The sequence below is a fragment of the Pseudochaenichthys georgianus genome, chromosome 8, assembly GCF_902827115.2.
Source record: "Pseudochaenichthys georgianus chromosome 8, fPseGeo1.2, whole genome shotgun sequence".
NCBI lineage: Eukaryota > Metazoa > Chordata > Actinopteri > Perciformes > Channichthyidae > Pseudochaenichthys > Pseudochaenichthys georgianus.
Genome location: NC_047510.2, coordinates 11,197,223 through 11,217,744, shown reverse-complemented (window position 1 = coordinate 11,217,744; position 20,522 = coordinate 11,197,223). Strand labels below are relative to the sequence as shown.

Genomic DNA, 20,522 nt, shown 5'->3' with positions numbered 1-20,522 from the left:
CACGGGTCATTATTTCTTGTCAAATGTTGTTTAATGTGTTTGGCATTTATTACAGAGTTGTGACTTGCTGTGAGCAGACCACACAAAAGCTGACTCAACCACAATATGACATGCAGTCAGGCTCACAGACGCTGCTTTCTAGTGTAGTGGTTTACCACATGCTTCTAATGTCTCCTTCAACATACTGTATGACTCCATCATATTACTGCATACTAATGTTTTTAGGGACATCTCGCAGCATTATAGAGTTTTTTTGTCAAACATCAAAAATACAGCAAGACATTTTTGACAGCAATGTGATCTTGGGATATATTTTACCCTGCTTTTTATTTTGTCCAAGTGTATTCCATGTATAACTTTTAGAGCTTCATGGCAGCTCTTAAAGTGAAACGGGTACATTCATCACTATGATCTTTTTCAGTCTTGTTTTGGCTTCATCTAAAGATAAAAATAATTATGAACCTGAGGTTTCTATAGCAACCTTAACACAGGCTTCTGGCACCATGTGAACTTATATTTGTACTGACGACCGTGTCTATTTTTAACATGGAAGATATCCTCAGACGTGTTGTTGAACACTGATTCTTCATGAATGTGTGTTATTTATCACGTCTTTATAATACTCTCTCGGTATTGGTTATCCATTATAATGATGTCCCTTTTACAATTGAATGTGTAATCTGCTCCGATAGGACCCTATTTGTGTTCTCCATTAAGAGTGATGTGAGCTGTCAGTATCTCACCTTTTCTCAGCCCCCCGCCGCTACATCCTCCCTGCCGTGCGCACACACTGAGCGCGGTTCATTAGAGGCAGCCTGGTGATCTTTGTTATCCGTTCAGTCTGCTGCTGGCCTGCCCACACTCTCACTTTAATTGAGAATTTGCAAATGATGCCGTTATATTTGGGCTGCTCCGTCCACAGTTGTTGACCCAGGAGCACGATGGGCTGTCAGAGCCGAGCGCTGCGAGCAGAGACGGCACGTTGGAGGTGAACTTTTAAATTCAGTCCAGCAAATAAAGATTATGTGAGTAGGTTGTTAAATGCTCCGGAAACTGTCCAAGATGAGCATAACCTGGCATTAAAATGAATAAAGACTGCAGGGATTTATATTGAAATGTATGTATTTTCATTTGTTTTGTTTATTTCGCTGTTCAACACCATCCCCTTCATAGTGGACTTCTTGTTTCTCATTCAAATTCACGTTGTTTTAACAGTAGCTGCAGTTATTAATGGACTTGACCCTTCAGTGACACTGTGCTGAGGCTCTCTTTTTTAATCAATTCAGGATAGCAAACTCAATTTTAAAATTACATTAAATGATAACCCCTGATGAACACATATTTACATTCATTAATAATGGACATTCAATACATTGAAAAGAAGAGTAACTGATAATGCAGCTCCACTGTATTGGAGCATTCGTTTTTGGAGGCCAGTTTGAGTGTTACAAATCAAAACTGATCAAATTAAATGTATATTTCTGATGGCTCATACAACATGAGCAAACGCTCCAACACATTGTACGTCATAGGCTAAGGGGGGGGGACATCTCAAAGTGGTTGACCAATCCCAACAGAGCTGGCCAGCTAACCAATCAGAGCAGACTAACTCTGGTTTCAGACAGAGGGTGAAAAGAGGTGCTGCAGCACAGGCAGTATGAGAAAAATAAAGAAATGTTTGAACATTGAAGCATGTAAACATGTCACAGTACAAACTACAGTTATGAAACCTGAACATCTGCATAATAGGCCCCTTTTAAATAACTCAGTTAGGGACATACTATACATTTAATCCCTGAGGATTTAACAATATGATATACTCAACATATACTGTGGTCAGGAGTGATTTTCCTTTAGCTCAGCAATGCTTCAGCTATCATACTGCATACATACTGTACAGATGCTACTTTATAGTCATTTATTGTCTAATGGATAAAAGGTTTACTGTACAGGCATTCTTGTAGTCAGGAATCATGTAAGAGCTTTACATTAGAGTTGCCCTCTGCCTATTTTAAAGTGCTGCCAATCCACAGTCTGCTATTGACCCGCACAGTGAGAAGTAAAAACTGTGAAGCACCCGAGACGACCCAAGTTGAGAATAATTTCACACAAGGCTTCTGTTCTGTCTGCCAGTAGTTCTAGCTTGAAAACTGCTGTTTCTTCCACGAGTTATTGAAAGGAGAGATTTTGATCATATCTCAACATTAGATTATTTTCACCTGTGATGTTTCGTTCCTTAATCAAAGGTTTAATTAGAGTAAAACAAACAGTCCTGTGTTCCGTATAGAGTGAGATTCTCTGTTATGATAGCAGTAGCAGGCTGATATTATACACTGACAACCGTGAGGAATCGGATTAAAATCTGTTTTATTAGAAAGCATCCAGACGTCACATTGTCTTTCACGCTGCAAACAACAGTGATGTCTGCACTATTAATTACTATGTGTTCGCTGCCTTATTATATTGAAGTGATGAGTTGCATACACATTTTCTGGCAGATATAAGAAGTTCAGTGATCATGATTTATTTCACTTTTTTCATTTTGATGTACTCTTTTGGACAGCAAGACAACTATTTCTGAAAATAAATGATAATAAAATGACAGTAAAAATAAGGACCTGTTTCCTAGCAACATCAAATCAGTTTGTTATTCTGGTGGCATGTGTGTGTGTGTGTGGCAGAGGGGGAGAAAAAAGGTTGAAAGATATCAGCTTCTTTTTAAAAAAATGTATCAACTCAGGATTGACTGAAATTGCATGATTTGGGCATTAATTCTGCTCATGAAAAACATGTAGTTCCAAAGCTTGAAACAGAAAATCCCAGACTGTCTAGACAAATCCTCGCGCTGACTGACAGAAGACAGGACATATTTCTGGATAACAGGGATCCTTGGAGAATTGACGGGGGATGCAGAGAGAATTGAGTGTATCACAACAAAAGTATTACAATCAAATGAAGCTTATGTGTTCTGTATGTGCAAATTAAAACGGCAAGCTCCAAAAAAACAAAGCCTCCCGTCTCTTGTCGGCGGAACTGGCTGTGTTTTGGGCAGTCGTTCACAGATTGGAGACTCAGCTTGAGGCTTTGAGCTTTCAGAGACTGACTGAGGGGATCATATCAGAATAATAAATGTCCGTCTTTTGTTAGCAAAATGGTTTTAATTCTCACAAAGGTTAGACTTGATCCTTTTGTAGAAATGCAGGGACTGCAGAGTAGAGCTCCAGTCTTTACACATTAACGGGGCAACAAAATATGTATCAGCAATTATCAAAAAGTTGCTGAAAAGCACAATTAGTAAGATGTTTAGTAATAATGTTTTATTTATTTTTTAAAACACATTTAAAGTTGGCCCCTCTTCTGGAGCTAAACGTGGGTTGCTTACTCTTTGGTGGGTGAAGGCCAACCACAGATTTACTCTTGTTTTGCGAACATGCTTGTCCGCACTCTTCCTAACATTTCGTAGCTTCCTTTTTGATGACTGCTTACTGTTTTGGCACCTTATCGCTATCTTTGGGGCCAGATAGTGCCTTTATTGGAGAAACAGTGTTGAAAGGTCGGAGATAGAGGGGATGAAATTGCCTGAATGTTTTGGTGGGCTAGGATCTTCTAAAATATGAAAGTTTGCTTATTTTCTTAGTTTAGTATGATGTTGTCTTTTTTGATGTATGTCCTATAGTGCATGTGAAATGGTCAGCAAAGACTAACATCCCAATATTCCTTCCAGATTGAGTTTCTCTCCTTTGGATTCCTTTGGTGACTTCTGCAACATAGGGACATCACTACGTAACACTCAGGCTTCTATTGGCTAGTGCTCCAACACATTGTATGTAATAGGCTGAGGGGAGAGACATCTCTCGTTTGATCAATCGCATCAGAGCCTGCCAGCTAACCAATCAGAGCAGACTGGGCTCTGGTTTCAGACAGAGGGTGAAAAGAGGTGCTGCAGCACAGGCAGTATATATAAATAAACATTGATTGATAGAGGCACAAAATACAAATATGAATCTGAAAATGAGCAGAATAGGGCCCCTTTAAGTTTTGGTCTGTTGCTCAGACAAAACAAGCGATCCAAATGATGTCGACTTGGTCTCTGCTAATTTAAAAATGAATTTTTTTATCGTTTGCCATTTTATAAACCAAATGATTAATCAAAATGAAAAGTCACATAAAGGTTAATTAACATAATTGGTAGTTGCAGCCCTCCTACAAAGAAACCGTCTAGTTTTTTTTATGAAACATTGCTTTCATTAAGGGTTTCAGCCGAATCCATCCATCCAGTTTTCCTGGGATTGCTGCCAGTGGAAACCTGAACAACTCTCAGTGTGACTGCCATTAGCCCTCATCAATACCTTGGGGGTTTGCCTTCCGCTCCCCCACCACAGCGAGAGTCAGTGTGTGCTGGGATGGGCTGCCACACACCTGCTGGGATGTGATGATGCTAATAAAGGAGCATGGATGACGGGTTGCATGAGAGACGAGGAAGGATGCTGGGAGGTGTGGGAGCTGTGGGGGTGGACGGCTGAACCTCCGTCTGCTGCAGCTCCCATCATCCCACTGTCTCCATCCAGGCCGCTGTGAGATGTGGGAGGGATGAGACATGGGGGTGAAGGTAATAACGGGGGGAGATTCCCAAGGTGTTCAGCCAGCTCTTCCCTCCCTGAGAGTGCCCGCATCTCCATGACAACTGGGGCCAGCGGGAGACCGGGGATTCACTCGCACCTTGAGGAAATGGACAACATCATTTGCATTTTTGCACACCACCCTGCTCATCACAGAAGATTAACATGGTTCACGCAGAGTGCAGACATGTCGAAGTGCTGAGAGCTTTGGTCCAGACCGGCTTTGCTTTATAGTGCATGAGATAAGAAGGTGTTGGATATGTAATGAGGAGCTGAAATGCAGGCGAATGAGTCGTTACACATAAAAGTCTTTATTGACAGACGCTTCTCCAAAGTGTCTGTAAACAGGATGCGGTGCGATCTCACCAACGTCTCTGAATCCCATTTGTTTATTTACAATCCAGAAATATTATATTAGACTCACAACATGTCATCACACTTTTTCTCATAAATGAAAGTATTTCATCTTCCATCTTGGGCGTTGATTTGTCAATCTGCCGTCTCTTCTTGGCAGGTTTTCCGAGGAGAGCGTGGAGTTCTTTGAGCGTGTGAATGCCATCCTTCAGAAGCAGGAGAACATGCTGCGGGCTGCCCAGGCTGAGGTAACCTCCGCCTAACTTCCACCTTTCCATCTGTTACACCCTTGAAACAGGGTTGTGTAGCGCGAAGGCCCCGTGACGTGTGCAGACAGAAGGGCCGGGGTTGAGTTAGTGCTCAGAAGAGTGCAGCTCAGCTGTGACGAGCTGCTGTCCACCGCCATGTTCTGCTGCTCCTGCTGCCACTGGCCATGATGCTGTGCTAACATCTTTATGAGAGCTATTGATGTCTTCATTTGCAAATTGCTGTAAGACAGAAGAGTAAAAAAAACAAGCGAATCAGGAAAAGTCATCATTAAAAACATAAGGAATATCCAGACTTTTGAAAAACATAAAACAATCCTAAGAGGACTTTGATTTTGGTCTCTATTTAGAATGAGTCTTCTGTGTTGGTTGGTGCAATCAATAAAGTGACTATGAAGGCAGTAGTGCTGGAAAGATCTACTTCTTATTTGACTGTACTATATTTTTATTTGACAGGTTTAGTTATCTGCTTTTCGGATTAATGTTTTATTTAAAGTCATATAAAAAAGTTTATAAAATGATACATACGAATACATTGCCAAAGCTTGACACCAGTGGTTGGTTCCTGTTTGGCAAGACAATTTGTGACCCTTGCATCTCCGATAGGTCAAATCAAATTCTAATTTAAACTACAATCATTTTAGTAGAATTTGAGAAAAATCTTTCACAAAAAGCAGAGATTAGGAAATAATGTAAAAAATGTAGGTAAACAAAATGTTTTCTTTCGTATTTGGCCGCCACTATTTTTCATTATCTAAGACATCTGCTGATTATTTTCTGAGTTTTAATTAACCATAAACCCATAAATGTCAAAACATAGTCCATCCCAGTTTCTCACATGTTAAAGGTGAGGTCCTCCCCTTTGGTATTTAGTTTGCTATTATATGAAGCCGAAAAGATATCTAAAAAGTTAAAATCCGGGGTTTTGTGCCATTTAAACAAAACACCATTCTTCCAACAGATGATTGAGTCAGAAATACCAAACAGTGACCTTAGCTCCTCCTCTGTCTGTGATCAACACAGCCTTATGAGAGTCTGCTTTTGTTTTGGCTGAACTGCTTCTCACCCCTCAGGGTCAGAAAGGGGCCTGCACCGTGCCCCCCCCCCAGGAGCATGTGGACCAGGCCTTTATCCCCGACAGAATCAGGCGAACGGAGGTGCGTCAGCTCTGTTTTCATCCTCTTTCAGCAGGGATTACATCTTAAAAGTCACAATAACTGTGCGCTCCCTGCCTCTGATGTGCGGCGGAGCAGAAAGCATGAAGGCAAAGAATCTTTCATTTTTTATTTTTGAAAGGTTCTTATTAAGTGGATTGTGTTTTCGTGTAGCTCGACCTGCTTTACGAGGAAGCTGTTTACACGGTGGTCAACCGGGTGGGAGTGCCTTCGCCTGAACACGTGATCACTGATGAGGAGCTGTTTGCTTACCTGATGAAGGTACCTTCCTTCCTTCCTTCCTTCCTTCCTTCCTTCCTTCCTTCCTTCCTTCCTTCCTTCCTTCCTTCCTTCCTTCCTTCCTTCCTTCCTTCCTTCCTTCCTTCCTTCCTTCCTTCTGAGATCATACCAGAGAGTGTTGTTGTAAGCAAGCTCATATAAGCAGATGCCCCCATTCAACCATATTAAATAGCACACTCCAGTCACACTGTATGCTTTTATTCATCTCTGATACACAACATCAGATTGTAGCCTCTTTTATGTTTGGAGTGGGCGTCTTTTTGATAAAGGAAACTCAGTTGTATTGTAGTGAGTAAGAATGCATTTTGAACTGTAACAATGTTGTTTGTAGGATGCTCATTCCCGTGTTTTGTTGCATTTGTAAAAAGCTTTTATTCACTGTCTGATCCAAGGTGTTTGATATGGGCGAAGAAGAACATGATATTATTCTCCAAAAAGTTCAAGAAGCCAAGGTGAGACATGTTGTACACACATCGAAATCTGTTCAAATGTTGCCATAACATTTTCCTTTAGATGAATTTCAACTCAAATGTGGTCCTTTTATGAGATAAAAATTCCCATTCTCTTTGCAAAGACGTATTGATTCAACAAACTAGGTTTTACTTCATTCAAAAACATCTTGAAATATTAAGAACATTTAAATTATTATTTTTTTTTGTATTGCATCCGTTTGATATGTAATCTGGTGTACAGTATGGATCATACATATAGTTCATACAACTCAGTCTAGCTACGGATTTCAAATGAGAGTATGATGAGTAGGGGGATGTGGAAATATAGTGCGAAATGTAATATACGATACGATATACTTTATTGTCCCCGTAAGGAAATTTGTTCTGGACTCCGTCCTGCAGTTCCGCATACATGTACATATACAAACATAGTGGACATTAAGAGACATACACATATCATCAGTCATACACCGTTTGAACAAACACAATACACAGACACACATACTGACAATGGCGACCTATTGCACTACCCCTCATGGCCAACATTTAAAAAGTACATTTCATTACATTTGACTACATTTCATTTCATGTGAATGTTAAGAAGCTTAATGGACAGGTAGGAATGAGTGCTTATAGCGGTCCAGCCTGCTCTTGGGAACCCTGAATCTTCTACCAGAAGGTAGGTGCTGGAATCTGGGTGGAGTATGTGGGTGGGATCAGACACAATTTAGTTTGCCTGTCTGATAATGGACTGCTCGTATATGTTTTGGAGAGATGGGTGTTTTTTAACCCCCATAATTTTCATAGCAGTCTGTACCAGGCGAGCGATCTGTGACTTTGACTGCACTGTCAAGTTACCATACCAGGCAGTAATACCATACCTCATGATGCTCTCCCACACTGCATGATAGAACGGTAACATGAACTTCTGGTGGACTCCGAAAGCCCGGAGTCGATGCAGAAAGTACAATCGCTGTTGAAGTCTAGAGCACAGACCTTGAACATGCGCTTCCAGCTGAGTGTATTATCTAGACTATGGACACCAAGGTACTTATAGGAGCTGACCTGAGTTATGGGTTCATTGTGGGCACAATATGCGCCTCTTTAAATTAATTTGATTAGTGCTGACAAATCATTATTATTATTATTACATTGTTGTCTGTATACAACATATTACTGTATATATGTATTTGCGAGTATAAGTTATTGCAATGTAAAATGTCCTATGTATCTAGTAGATTTCGCACAAATGTAAAACCGAGTGGAAGCATCATGAATCTCTACTATATTTAAGAGATATTACACGACAAACATTGGCGCATGCTAGTATGAGTGTAAAATTAAGCTTGACTTGAAAAAGAGTCTAATACTTTGCCTTATTGGTTAATACAAAGGTAAATTGAAACTAAATGGTGTTGACCCGTGCTCCTGGGCCAACAATACTTCACAATTTCTAGCATACAAGAACATGTTTGCAAATGTTAGTCTCTCGTTGGAAGCATGCTAAAACGTACAAAGCCTCGGGTACAGATCCTTTGGGTCGTTAAGGTATTGACACAGAAAACAGAATAACTCCTCAGTGGCTACAAAGTGCAGATTTAAAGGCATCACTAAATGCTCAGTTGTGCAGCCACAGGTGGTGTTTTAGTGCATGTCCTGAGCATGTTCCTGTTTGCATGCTCAATGTTGGCACAGTGCAGTAGTTCTAATGTGAAAGCACGGCCCTGAAGAGAAACAGTTGGAGAGCGCTGCTGCCCTCGGAGAGTTGAGAGATGTAAGACCTGGTACGCCTAAAAGCCCAATTCTGTAACACTCTGTGTCTTTTATTGACTGCCAAGGACCTTTTAAATATCTCTAAAGCTGTGAATCCATGTGAAAGGCAAAGTAAACATGTTTCCCCACTTATGTATTCTCTGGGACATTGAGTTTATCTACCATATTATGGTAGGAAACAGTTCACTCTACAATGCCTAATGCTGATATGTATACAAATGGAGACATATGAGTCAAGTTAAAGAAATACCTTGTAATGTACTCAATGCATGGCCTTGTGTGTACATTTACTTATTTACAGAGTGAATTTCTTTTTTCCACAGCGAGCCACTTTTTCTTTGAGAGTGTCTGTTGTGAAGGCAAAGAGTCTGATGGCCAAGGATGCAAATGGTGAGACATCTCAAGCATCAAATGAACCTTTACTCTCCCAATTGAAAATGAAATAATTCTGGGAAATGTTATTTATCTATGCTGGTTGACCGGGCAGTGCTGATACAATGTAATAAGGTGGAATCCTGGCTGATTTATCTGGCACTGACACGATTATTGTTGCGTGTTTATAAAAGAATCTCAGAAGCAGAATAAAGTTAATTTAACTTATAATAATATATAATAAGTTATATGTTGATTATATTGGTAGCCCTTTAATCTGAAATGTACAGAAGAGGATCAGGGCCACATGAGGAAAAAAAAAAAAAAAAATTAAAACATTTCACATCCTTTAATTTTCCTTTCCACTAACAAGTCCTACATAACGCCAAAGCATTCTACATTGATCCTCCTTAGCAACGGTCAATATTTAGCTTAGCAGCCGTGTGTTATCGAGTTTTAACAACCTCGAAATTTCCAAATTGACCAATCAGAATTGAGTATTCAACTAAGCTGTGTAATTAGATCAATATTGGATAGATTTTCGTTCTGTTCAGTTGAAACTTGTTGTTTTGTACCTTTTGACAAAAATGGCTGCAGCTTTTGTGAAGTCAAATGTATCTCAAACACGCTCGAGGTCAACAAGTGGAACACTGACAGCCACTGAACCAAAGCAGTCTCTGATTGTAATCACAAATGAGGCTTCTCTCCTCACACTGCCGTACCAGCTCCCTCAGCGTGATATCAACAGTTTTAATGCGAGTGCGATAACCTTTTCTGTGTCACGCCACGGCCTGCCAGGGTACAGCGACCCCTACTGCATGCTGGGAATCCTGCTGGGCCAAAGCCCGAGGGAGACGGAGGAGAAGAAGGAGAGGAAGTTCAGCTTCAGGAAGAAAAAGGACAAGCTGGAGAAACGCTCCAGCACCAAGGAGGTGTTACCGACCGCCTGCATCCAGGTGACGGAGGTCAAAGCGGAGACTCTGAACCCGGTGTGGGACGAGCACTTCCTGTTGTGAGTGCAGACGTTTAACCTTTAGCAGAGCACTGGTGGTGATATGTGAGGCATGCAGGATTCACAGTTTCATTAGTTTCACACTTGAAGTTGTTGACTAGTGACCAGTGCTGCACTGATTCATCTCTGATTGACGTGTTATTATCAGTATTTACGCACAGAGATGATAACCCCTTTTTCCCCCATGTCTCACAGTGAAATAGATGATGTCCACAATGACCTCTTACATCTTGACATATGGTAAGATTGCTATGAGGGAACACCTTGAATTCCTTAGATGTCACCATGCCAGAGGGACAAAGAATGATTTTAAGGATTTCATTTTATTACATTACATTACATGTCACTTGTTAGTCGCTTTTATCCAAAGCAACTTACATACTCAATACTGTGACTGTAGTGGGACTCGAACTTGCTATCCCCTGATTCAAAGTCCAGCACACCATCCACTGAGCCACAGCCACCCCACGTACACTTTAGTTGTGCTACATTTCACAACATTTCCACATTCATTTTCTATTTTTCCAATCACAGTCTTTCCTTTTCCTCTCCATGCACAATAAAAGATACTTTCTTATACTAGACAATCAAGTTGCTTTTTGACCTCATCTCTAAACTGTCAAATGTAACCTTTTCAAATGTGTTACAAAATGACATAAACGATGAGTCATGTTGCATAAAAGAAGATTGAAGAGTCATTATTCAGCTGTATTGAGTACTATTCTCTCGTCTGGGTAATGGCTCTGTAATAGGACTGCCTTGTAGATCTCGCTTCTCAGCTCTGTTCACTGCCGTGCAAAGATAATGACACATGTTCAGGAGATGAGGCTGTAATAACCTCTGAATCCTCGTCTTTCCTGCAGGGATCACGACGATGACGTGTCTGTGGCTGAGGCCTGCAAAAAGCTCAATGAAGTCAGTGGACTTCGAGGAATGGGCAGGTAGGAGAAACTCATTTACCATAAATATAAAGGACTGTTATCATGCAATTGTCTTAAATGCTTCTTTTGTTAGAAATTATGAATATTCTTTAAGCAGAGTGTTTTTTCTTTAAGGGCTGAAGTGCAACTGAATCACAATTTAGGAGTTTTTACACAGTTGTAGTTCAAGTTGGCATTGTGGTAGTCAATCAAAGGGGACGTTCCAATTGTACGAAAGAGAGCCACATGTGGAGAAAGTACTTTTGTTCTCTGAACTTAATCTCAAAATGTGGCCTTTAAAGTCAGATGACAAATTCCTTTTTGGTCAGATCCCTAATACTTTTCCGACAGAAGTTTAAATTAATATGTCTCTGTATTTGTTCTTTGACCTTTAGGCGAGACACCAAAACATCCTCTTTTTCATGCTCAGTTTTTTTTCAAGTGTGTGCTGTTTTGCTTCCATAAAATGTCTCGTCTCAGACTGAAGAGAAAAACTCCCAATGTTTAGGTCTTTATTTTTCTGACTGAGTCCTTTGGTGTCTGTATATTGTATGTAGATTGCATCTTAACCTTTAGCTTAAGAAAATATAAATGTAAATAACATACAAAGAATAGTCCTAATAAGTACGTTTCAAGGCGATATCTTTGAATTAACGTTTACCCTTTTCATCCTCTTCAAGAAAGAGTGACATACAGACATCTCTGTGCCAATAAAGCTGTGCACACAGAGATCACCCAGAGTTCAGCGGGGGGCTTTGGGGAGACTCATAAATGTCAGACAAATCTAATGAAACTTGGGAATGTCAATTAAAACCAAAAGACAAAGGGTCATGTGGCAGAAAGTTTGCCATTTTAATTAGAACAAAAATCATGGTAATAAAGACAACTTTTATTTTGAAATTAAACTATCTCTGCCGATGCTCTAATTGTGAGTCACAGTGGATAAAGGCATTAGCATAATGCCTTCATAATGATAATTGTTAGCATTCATCCTTAACAAATGAGATTTTCCTTGCACTTTCTCTCTCAGGTATTTTAAGCAGATAGCAAAGTCAGTGCGCTCCAATGGATCTGCATCTTCAGGCTCCGAGGACAACGCCGATGACTTCCTCGGATGCATCAACATCCCTCTGAATGTGAGTGTTCAGACTTTAAACATTTGTGGACACTAGGACAAATCAAAACAAAAACACCCAAAAATTATCTGAAGTATGTAAAGGATATTCCTTAAAGCCCCTGTCACACTGTCCCGAAATTGACACACGATAAAGGAAATGTTCAAATTCGGCTGTGATCGTAGCAACATCGGGCCATTCGTGAGGGCATCTAAGCCATCGTATGACCGCCGGTGGAGTTTCTCAGGCTCCGGCAGCACACACAGACGACAGAGACACACACCCCACACACACAGACCCACCCAGACCACCCCCCCAACACACACAGACACACACGCACACACACACACCGCCCCCCCACACACACACGCCATGTCCACAGGGGAGCAATACTGTATTTACCTAGCTATCTTAATTAATGTCATCCATCTGAACTAAATTACAGACTTCATTCATCATTCATCCATGGCATGCATTCTCTCTCTTTATATACAGAGTCAGGTTAAAGAAGTAGAAATACACAAAACGTACCGTAGGCAGATGGCGAGTCGCTCGGCTGGTCCGATTGACAAACGCATATGGGTATCTGCCTTTGAAATCAGTGGACCCACTTTTCCGAGCAACTCGTCGAACACGTCTTTGCTCATCCTGAAGTACTGCTGAAACAGTACATCATCCAGGCGGAGCTCTTGCACCAGAACGTGGTATTCCCCCCGTTGCAGACGTTTTCTGAGTATCGGATGTACCCAACAGCGACGCACACTACATAGCCTCCTGCGAGACATTGCATACACTAAAGCCACCCTTGCTACTACACTTGCCCGTGCTACCCTTGCTACAAAACAAGCGTCAACGCACGCCGCTGTGTGGACGGGGCAAGCACTCGTGAGGGCATCTTGTGAAATCGTGTCATCTTCGTGTTATCATCGGTGCATTCACCCTCACTCTGATCGGGGCGAATGCCCGATGGCACCGATGATAACAAGATGCCCTCACGATGGCCTTACGAAGGGCAAAATTGACACACAAATTCAACACGAAAATGAACCTTCGCAAGGTCCTTCGGCTATTTTTTGGCATGCCAAAGATTTTTCCACCGCTCACGAAGTTGCTGCCGGAGCCTGAGAAACTCCACCAGCGATCATACGATGGCTTAAGATGCCCTCACGAATGGCCCGATGTTGCCCGAATTTGAACATTTACTTTATCGTGTGTCCATCGGGTTGTTTTATTGCACAACAAAATCATGTAAACATATTATGTAAATAACCCAATTTGTGTTCTGTGAAACTAAAAAGGATATCATATATTATTTTGAAGGACAGTTGACAGGAAGTTGTTGTTTCTATGGAAACAACATTACGGAGAAAAAGTAATATTTTCTACAAAGACGGATAAAGTAAAGAACAAAGTCTGAAGATATCAGTACAGTATCATAGTACTGTAACATAATTGTTTTTGGTACTTTCATTGCAGTTGTATGTCTTAAATGTAATGTAAATGTTGCCTTCGTGTGTGGTTCGGGGCCATCTTCGTGCAAAATTCACAATTCCATATTCGTGTGTCCATCGGGTGTCAATTTCGGGACAGTGTGACAGGGGCTTAAAGGTCTCCTATCATGCAAAATGCACTTTTGATGTTTCTTATACATACATATGTGTCCCCGGTGTGAACTCACAAGGTGTCAGAAAACAAACCCTCTCTCTTTTCCTCCGTTCCCAAATCTCTAAAAACGGGGGTACAACGGAGCTGATCCAGATTTGGGCTGGCTTTACGCCCACGGCCGCATCGCTAACACTCAGAGCTAACCTGTACTGGAGAGAGTATGTGTAAAAAAAGCAGGAAATAAATAAATCTATTATTTTTATTTTCTAAAGCTAAGGTCCCAGAATCAGCACTTTAGCAACAGGGCTGAAATAGAGGGATATGAGGGATGTCTAAAATGCATGTTCTGTTTGGTATTTTGAGCAAAACACATCATAGACATGTTTTGTATATATTTATATATGAGACCCATAATATATGCCTAAACATAGCATGGTAGAGATCTTTAAGTGTTTACAATTTAAACGTGAACCAGAACTTTCACATTTCGGTGTTGTTTATTTGTCCGGTCTCCTTCTTGCAGGAGATCCCAATCGTGGGCTATGACACCTGGTTTAAGCTGGAACCTCGATCGAGCACGTCTAAAGTTCAGGGAGAATGTCACCTGATTCTGAAGCTGTTCACCATTCAGGTTGGTGCATTCAGACTACTGTATACTTCTGTACTTGCATGTGAAGGATAATGATTGCAACGTCTAATGCTTTTTCTTTCAGAGGGACACAGCTTTGTCTAAGAAAGACTCAAATGTCTCCATTCACAAGAAACTGCTGAGTCAGATCGTGGAGTATGAGCATGCACATGTTAAGGTGGGTTTCAATGCAGCTATTCATTCAGAGCAACCTCTATAATAAAGGCAAAACTAACAATTTAACATTCTTTTAACATTTACTTACGTTATTAATAGTGTATTAGTTTTGTTTAAATCTGGAAGCTATGTTCTTCTTCAGCAACATTATTATTCCTCCGTGTTTTTTTGACTTCTTTCATAGTTTTCAAAGTAGAAACTTTATTCAGACATCAACAATTCTGCTCACAACTTTTAGAATGTATACATTTTTTCAAGGGATAATTTCCTCATTCAAATTTGTGAAATATTCAGTATTAAAAAATGTGCACTTATTACCATTCAAACCCTACAATGCTCCACATATTTCAGACATTAATGGTATGATTCAACTTTTAAAGCCAGCAATTCAATGTAGTATCTTTTTTTGAAATATATATATAAATATTCCACAGGTAATATACACATTTGTATTCAAATTCATCAAATCAAACCCATTGCCACTGTTCCAACTGTGCTTCAGCTTTCAGCATCCAGCTTCCACAACAATATTTCCGCCTTCTCTTTTTTCTTGTTGAGTAGAAACAGATTTGTCTTGAACTGTCATGATAATCGTCCTCATATGTTTCCAGAGAGAGCCGTACAATTGGAACGGGCATGTCTGTCCTCCAGCATGGACCGTGCTGACTCACCATGCTGTGCAAACTGATCTCTCCCCCCTGCAGCAGGCCATTATGTGAGTAATAAAGGAATAGCTATTGATCAAATTAAATAGAAACCCTTCAGCATCAGGTAAAAGTGAATGTTTTTTTGTGGTGGCAGTCGCTGGCAGTGCTACAGCAGCCACCATCGGACGCAGAGGGTGTGCTACTCCCTGCTGCTGCGCCTCCTGAGGACCATTGATGCCGAGTGGGACCCCGTCGCTGTGAGGGGAGACCTGGTAGGTGTTCACAGTCAGTCAGGGGAGAAAACTAAGCCTTTCATCACCTGGAAACAGACAAACCTGAGAATAAAGTCTGAATCCTGAGATAAAAGTTCCCATGTGGAACTCACCCTCTACTTTACATTTGAATTAAGACTAAAGTTATAATAAATAACCTTGGTATGTGCTTTGTCCTAAAGCGGCTAACCAAACATCCTTCTTTTCATGTGCAGTTTTTCTGTGGGCTATTTTGCTTCAATAACATATCTTCTTTCAGACTGGTGGAGAGAAAACATCCAATATTCACAATTGGCCCTTTATCTTTCTGACTTTTTCAATGCTAATGTATATTTCTTTAGATTCCATCTGAAAGGTTAGCTTCAGATAATGCCACATTTGAATATTTTAAACATACAACGGATTGTCTTCTTGATGTAAGTAATCAACTGAGGAATTCATGGAGATTTCTTTTAATGAACACTTGTCGTGTGTAGTGTCTCTTCCTAAAGAAAGAGTAGCATTCAGAGAGCTTATTGCCAATAACGCTGTGCACACAGAACATACAGCCCATCACCTATCATCATCTGGAAACAGTCACCTCATTAGCTCTTCACTGACATGCATCAGGGTTTTTGGTCCAGCCAAAAATGTGTGACAGCCGGTGTGCCGCTCTAATTGAGGGCCTCTCTAACTGAGGGCCTCTAACTGAGGGCCTTCCTGTGTCCAGGAGCGGCAGCTGTCAGACAGCTTCAGGCTGTACACTGAGCACTGCCTGTGCCTGATGAAGAACATGCGGCAGGTCTTCCCCTGCACAAGCGCTGCTGCCATCACACGCTACGAGCTCATGCTGAGGTAAAGTCACACTGCCATCACATCGCGTCCAACACCCGCCTTCACACACACTTCATCCAGGCACTCACACTCTGCGTTGGGCTTCCTACTCAAACAGAAATATCTTAATCATTGCTCATTACACATTTCTAAATGTTATTGTATATAACATTACAAATAGTAATATTTTGTAGCAACTTCTTGTCATAAGCAACAACCTCAATATGTTTACTTTACATGACACATACTGTATTATTCTCTTTATGATATGATGCTTGCATTTGACTGGTAAAGACAGGCCATGTACAGCCATGAAATATGAAAGCAATACCTTTCAGAGCATGAATATGTCCAGCAAATTGAAGATCATTTATTTATATATAATATTTATTTATAACTTTATTGAACAACATTTTATCAGACATCAGAAAAAGGCCCCTCACACCAATGTTCATATACTCAAATCAAACATATGAACAGAAAACCGAAAAAAAATAGTATAAGAACAAAAGTGGTCAGGAATGAACGTGCTTAGAAGTCAAGTTGTCAGGCTTTTCTTGTTTTGCAACATGTAATTGATATTTTGTATAGTTTCATTTGATCAGGAAAACCATTTCACACTGGAGAAATTGTGAGGAAGCAACATTTGTGAATGAAATACTTAGCTAAAATAATGAAATGATTACCGTTTCCCAATTGAAGGCCAAGTTTTATATTAGCATATGTTATGTCATTATAGTTTAGCAAATACTAGAAAGAATCCCAAAATATTTTAATTATATAACAAGACAAAAAAGATGTTAGTGTTTCAAAGTCTGAGTTACAAAAGGTACATATTTTTACTTAAATAAAAATTGAATCTGTAGTGTAAGAGATGATTGTTTTTAGAGAGATTTTGTTGGGGCTTGTGGAACGTTATGCTTGATCAAATCACATAATCATATCCATCCATGCTTTGGAGAACATGAATACCCACAGTGAGTTTCATGGAAACCCTGGCTTCTATTTTAGACACATTGTAAGCTCTCAATGTGTTGGCCATCAAGAAATATTAACCGGAGAGCTCACATATCCATTAAATCATGAAAAACTATCTATGGAAGACCATGGGTATCTGTGCTAAATGTATTAGCATGATTGATATAGCAGAAATATACTGTCAGCTAATTATTCTGAGTTCATGTTGCGATGTCAGACTTATTTTAAGGAGACAGTAGAAGTCCAGCTCTGCCTAGTTATCAACACCTCAAGGGACATCTTTTTCTACACCTCTCAGAAACACACACACACACACACACACACACACACACACACACACACACACACACACACACACACACACACACACACACACACACACACACACACACACAGAGTGACTCATCTAAAAGTGATGGCTGAATCTCTCCTCTCCTGTAGAGACAACGCAGGATCCCGCATACAAATAGAGTGGAAGCTTTCGTCCTTGTTTGATATTTTATATCCTTTGAATAATATGATTTGAAACCAGCACCTGAAATCAGTGTTGTGTTGTAATAGTCTTTTTCCTGTCTGTGAATGCCAGGGGGATTGGCTACATGCAGAACATGCAGGCGTTTAAAACGGTGTGTCCTCTTCGTAATGATCTGCAATTGGACATCACCACCGCTGCCAAGGTAACAGGCATAATAACACATTTACAGCAGGTTCACTCGGAGGTGGAGGTGATGACCACTCGAGGGGCTGTGCTGTAAATGAATGGCTTGAATCAGAGGTCCATGTGAAATAAGTATGTGATCCCTTGCAGATTTTGTAAGTTTGCCCACTTACAAAGAAATTAACAGTCTATGATTTTAATGGTAGGTTTATTTTAACAGTGAGAGCAAGAATATCAAAAAAATTCTTGTTTGTTGCAAGGGAATCAAATACTTATTTCCCATAGTTCAATGCACATTTTTATCTTTTATATAATGTCCATTTCTGGACATTTCTTATTGATATTCTTATGCTCACTGTTAACATAAGCCTACCATTACAATTATAGACTGTTCATTTATTTGTAAGTGGGTACACTTATGAAGTCGGCAATGGATCAAATACTAATTTCCTCCACTGTACATGTTTGTATTCCACCAAAGCAGTACGCACATGAAGACAACTAGATGGTTATGATGCACATTTCTACCAACGGCAGGACACCTTTTAATTAACTCAATGATTATCTTTTAATTTGTGCAATTATTCCAACAGAAAGGGACCGTGGAGTGGTACGAGAGCTTAATTGCGCGATATAAGCCAGAGGATGGGGTACGTTTGTTCTGATGAACAGAAATCCCTTCTAACGGTGACTTGTCTTGAGAATTAATATCCATGATGTTGTTCATTTTGTTTTGGAAACGCAGACTCTGGAGGAGCAGCTGAAGAAGCTGGTTCAGGTGGTCGATGCCGCGTGTGCAGACGTGCAGAGGAGCCAGAACATTTACAACACAATGTTCTCCAGGTCAATATCAACACTCTACATCAGGGGTGTCCAAACTCTTTTCACTGAGGGCCACATACAGAATAATATACAAAGGGCTGGGCCCCTCACTAGAGGTATATTGCCTCATAAGTTCAGTTATACTGTAAGTTAGCCAAATCAATCAAATGTAGGTAGCTGCTTGTGAGTGTTGGCAGCTCATCCCTTTAAACACAAGCCTCAGATTGATTATAATAAGGAGAAATAGGAAAGGGTGTATTTCAAACGTGTTATGTAAATAAGTCATTGTTTTTTTTTATTATCAACTAAGATATGTTAGAAAATGTTTCCAACTTGAATTGACTAAATGTATTTGAAAAGTGGTCTTATTAACACATGAATACTACTGTGTAATATATTTGTACATTTATATTTAAGAAGTACAATATAATACAAGCACTTTCATTTGTGGGCCATATTCCATTATACTTTTTTAATTTGCAGAGGGCCGATTCAAAATGGTCCGCGGGCCGTAGTTTGTTCACCCCTGCTCTACACCTTATCCACTTAAGGATAATGCAGAAATGTAATGCTATCTGGCACAGAAACGACATTTCATTAAGTATTTGTTTTGTTGTACTGATTACATTTATTCTTTGTCCTTGCAGTGCGGTGAAAGTAGATTTCTTCAGCATTTCATACAGGCAGCTGGAGAAACAGGTTTGTCATTAAGAAGTCCTTGTAGTAGTAGTTGTACACAACCTGGGCGAGTCATGCAGCGTTGTTGTTGTTGTTGGGGTTTAAACAGGTGCTTGAACAAATGATTTGATCCTTCAGGTTGCCGATGATGTGAACGTAGCGATGGAGCGTGTCTGTGGTACTCTGGAGCAGGAGAGCTCCAGACTGACGCAGACAATGGGAGAGACCATCTTTGAGCTCTTCATGTCCTTGAAAATCCTCAAAGGCTTTCGGGAGTTTCTGCCTCTCAAGTAAGTTAGACTCTCATGACAATAAATATAGCAGCGCTAAAAGCTCTCAGCGGTGGTTATTCGATTGAAATGTCAGCAAGAAGATGAGAATTCAACCTTCTCCCACTTCCTTCCGCTTTGTATTTATTACAAATAAATATATAATATAATAATATAATATATCTTCTTACAGGGATGCTAAAATGTTGGCCTTGACAGGCTTTCATAACTGGTTCAAGTCCTCCATTCATAAGTGGCTGCAGATCGTCCATGACCGATCTTGTGACAGAATTCGTAAAGCAGCAGAAATGGACAAGGTGAGAGACCATCCAAATACACTATCATTTAGTTGTAAGCCAGTGCTTCTCAAAGTGTGGTCCGCGGACCACTGGTGGTCCGTGAGCGACCCCTAGTGGTCCGTGAGTATATTGGTAACATTTCATATTTGAAATAAATAAATATATTTAAGTTTTCCGCACCCTCGCGGGAATATCTCCGCAATGGAGCGAGGTTAAGTTTCACTTTCAATTGCATGAACTAGCCCAGCGGAACACCTTCATCACACATGTTGCCACTTGTTTGTACCATTTTCAGGCGATTTGTAATCTGTTCTAGAAAAACAATGTGTTTTTTTATAT

At 40.3% G+C, this 20,522-nt stretch overlaps 1 protein-coding gene across 1 annotated transcript in view; it reads left to right on the top strand.

Annotated features, from left to right (window-relative positions):
* baiap3 (BAI1 associated protein 3) overlaps positions 1-20,522 on the top strand; it is a 46,805-nt gene that overhangs the window by 13,168 nt on the left and 13,115 nt on the right. Inside the window, exons 3-22 of the mRNA XM_034089638.2 lie at positions 5,134-5,221; positions 6,313-6,396; positions 6,568-6,675; positions 7,086-7,145; positions 9,242-9,308; positions 10,089-10,302; positions 10,498-10,542; positions 11,166-11,243; positions 12,253-12,358; positions 14,466-14,573; positions 14,656-14,748; positions 15,359-15,462; positions 15,549-15,666; positions 16,376-16,500; positions 18,044-18,134; positions 18,709-18,765; positions 18,861-18,958; positions 19,585-19,636; positions 19,754-19,905; positions 20,078-20,201. Coding sequence (XP_033945529.1) covers positions 5,134-5,221; positions 6,313-6,396; positions 6,568-6,675; positions 7,086-7,145; positions 9,242-9,308; positions 10,089-10,302; positions 10,498-10,542; positions 11,166-11,243; positions 12,253-12,358; positions 14,466-14,573; positions 14,656-14,748; positions 15,359-15,462; positions 15,549-15,666; positions 16,376-16,500; positions 18,044-18,134; positions 18,709-18,765; positions 18,861-18,958; positions 19,585-19,636; positions 19,754-19,905; positions 20,078-20,201 — 1,972 coding nt within the window. The remainder of the gene's footprint in view (positions 1-5,133; positions 5,222-6,312; positions 6,397-6,567; positions 6,676-7,085; positions 7,146-9,241; positions 9,309-10,088; positions 10,303-10,497; positions 10,543-11,165; positions 11,244-12,252; positions 12,359-14,465; positions 14,574-14,655; positions 14,749-15,358; positions 15,463-15,548; positions 15,667-16,375; positions 16,501-18,043; positions 18,135-18,708; positions 18,766-18,860; positions 18,959-19,584; positions 19,637-19,753; positions 19,906-20,077; positions 20,202-20,522) is intronic.